The 1,911-nt window shown below is 29.8% G+C and overlaps 1 protein-coding gene across 1 annotated transcript in view; it reads left to right on the top strand.

Annotated features, from left to right (window-relative positions):
• The window catches only part of LOC106869999 (steroid receptor RNA activator 1), a 54,237-nt gene that overhangs the window by 47,283 nt on the left and 5,043 nt on the right, over window positions 1-1,911 (top strand). The window contains exon 6 of the mRNA XM_014915957.2: window positions 1,218-1,406. Within this exon, the coding sequence (XP_014771443.1) occupies window positions 1,218-1,406 (189 nt within the window). The remainder of the gene's footprint in view (window positions 1-1,217; window positions 1,407-1,911) is intronic.

Raw genomic sequence — 1,911 nt, 5'->3', positions numbered from 1 at the left:
ATATATATATATATATATATATATATAATATATTTGTATGTGTTAGTGTGTCTGTGTTTGTCTCCTCACCATCGTTTGACACTGATGTTGATGTGTTTATGTCCTAATAACTTAGCAGTTTGGCAAAAGAGACCAATAGAATAAGTACTAGGCTTACAAAGAATAAGTCCTGGTGTTGATTTGTTCCACTAAAGGCAGTGCTCCTGCATGACTGCAGTACTATGTGTTTTGGATGATGTGTGTGCACGCGGCTGAATGTTTAGGAAAGACCTTGAGGTCGTGGGTTCAATCTCACTGCATGGTATCTTGGGGCAAATGTCATTTTCTATAGCTTTGGGTCAACCCATATCTTGGAAGTGAAAATTGGGTTGGTGTAAACTGGAAAAGTCATTCATTGGATGGTTTGTGCATGTAATACAAAAATATGGCCTTGTCACACTGCGTCATGCCAAATCATCTTGAGAATTATGTTAAAGACAGTATACAGGTCTGTGAAATACTCAGCCACTTATGCATTAATTCAGGAGCAGGTAATTCAGTTGATCAAACAACTGAATCCTTATTTTCAAACAACAGAGATCATCAGGTATTGGGTTCAATATACCAAAATATTAGGAATTGTTTTAAAATTACCATATTGCTATTTTGCAGAAGCTAAAACACTAAAGGAAAATACCGTAAATTCTTGGGTATAGTCCGCCCTTGAGTATAATATGCACCCCTTCTCTAACTTGAGTCAAGGAGGTCTATATAACGTCCTTGGTTTGTAAACATATATACAGTAACATCCTTTATTGTATACATAACATAATGCAAACGTGTAGCTTTTTTGTGCATTTTGCAGAAAATAAAGAAATAACAGTAATAACGTCAGTGAAAAATAAATATTAACTAAATTACCTTTACATATTTATCACTTAGAAAATTTTGCTTAGAAAATATTTTTTCATTTTTAACCTCGTATATAATACGCACTAGAAATTTTGAGAAAAAAGTGCGGATTATACTCGAGGATTTACGGTATTCAACAATACAAAATATACATTTTACCTTATATTCTAAAAATTTTTGGTATGTTGTTATATTTCATGTAATATCTTGTATTAATCATATTGTATGGTTTATTTTTTCATATATTTTATGAAAATATATCATAATTTTAACACAAGTTTTAAAAATTATATTTCAAAATATTGAATCACTATTTGTACCTACAGGTAAACCAATGGATGGTTGGAATAAAAAGAGTGATACAACATGCCATGAAGTTTCAAGCATCATTGAACCAAAAACTGGAAGATGCCTCTAAAGAAGACAAAAATGATATTCCACTCTGCAATGTAGGAGACTTTGCTTCAGATTGTACTGATACAAAAACAGATCCAGTTGAAAATGCAAATGAAAATGCAAATGAAAATGCAAATGAAAATGCAAATGAAAATGCAAATGAAAATGCAAATGAAAATGCAAATGAAAAAGCAACAGAAGAGAATGAAAAGGAGGAAAGCATTTCTAATAATGATGAACAGTCTGAAGAATCATAGCTAAGCTAAATTTTACAATATTAATTTTCACATTTGGTATTTTACCTTTAGAGTGAATGAGGGGTTTCAGTTTTTTGGGGGTTAATAATGTTTAAAATTTGTTTCTAAACTTTTTTTATTTAAAATAAAAATTACTGCTTTAAATTGTTGCAAAATGTGGTTGTTAAAGTAAGCTGGTGTGATACAAGATTTTGTAAATATTGTCACATTTGGTTGATATGTATATGTTTATATATTGACAAATTTGGATATATGTATATATATATATATTGTGATATATTGATATATTCTTGCAGAATGATTAAAGATTGATTTCACAGACATATATATTTATATATATAGATATATGCAAATATATCATCATATA

The sequence above is a fragment of the Octopus bimaculoides genome, chromosome 16 (assembly GCF_001194135.2).
Source record: "Octopus bimaculoides isolate UCB-OBI-ISO-001 chromosome 16, ASM119413v2, whole genome shotgun sequence".
NCBI classification, from domain to species: domain Eukaryota; kingdom Metazoa; phylum Mollusca; class Cephalopoda; order Octopoda; family Octopodidae; genus Octopus; species Octopus bimaculoides.
Note: the sequence above shows the minus strand (reverse complement) of the source record. Positions and strands in the feature narration are given on the sequence as shown.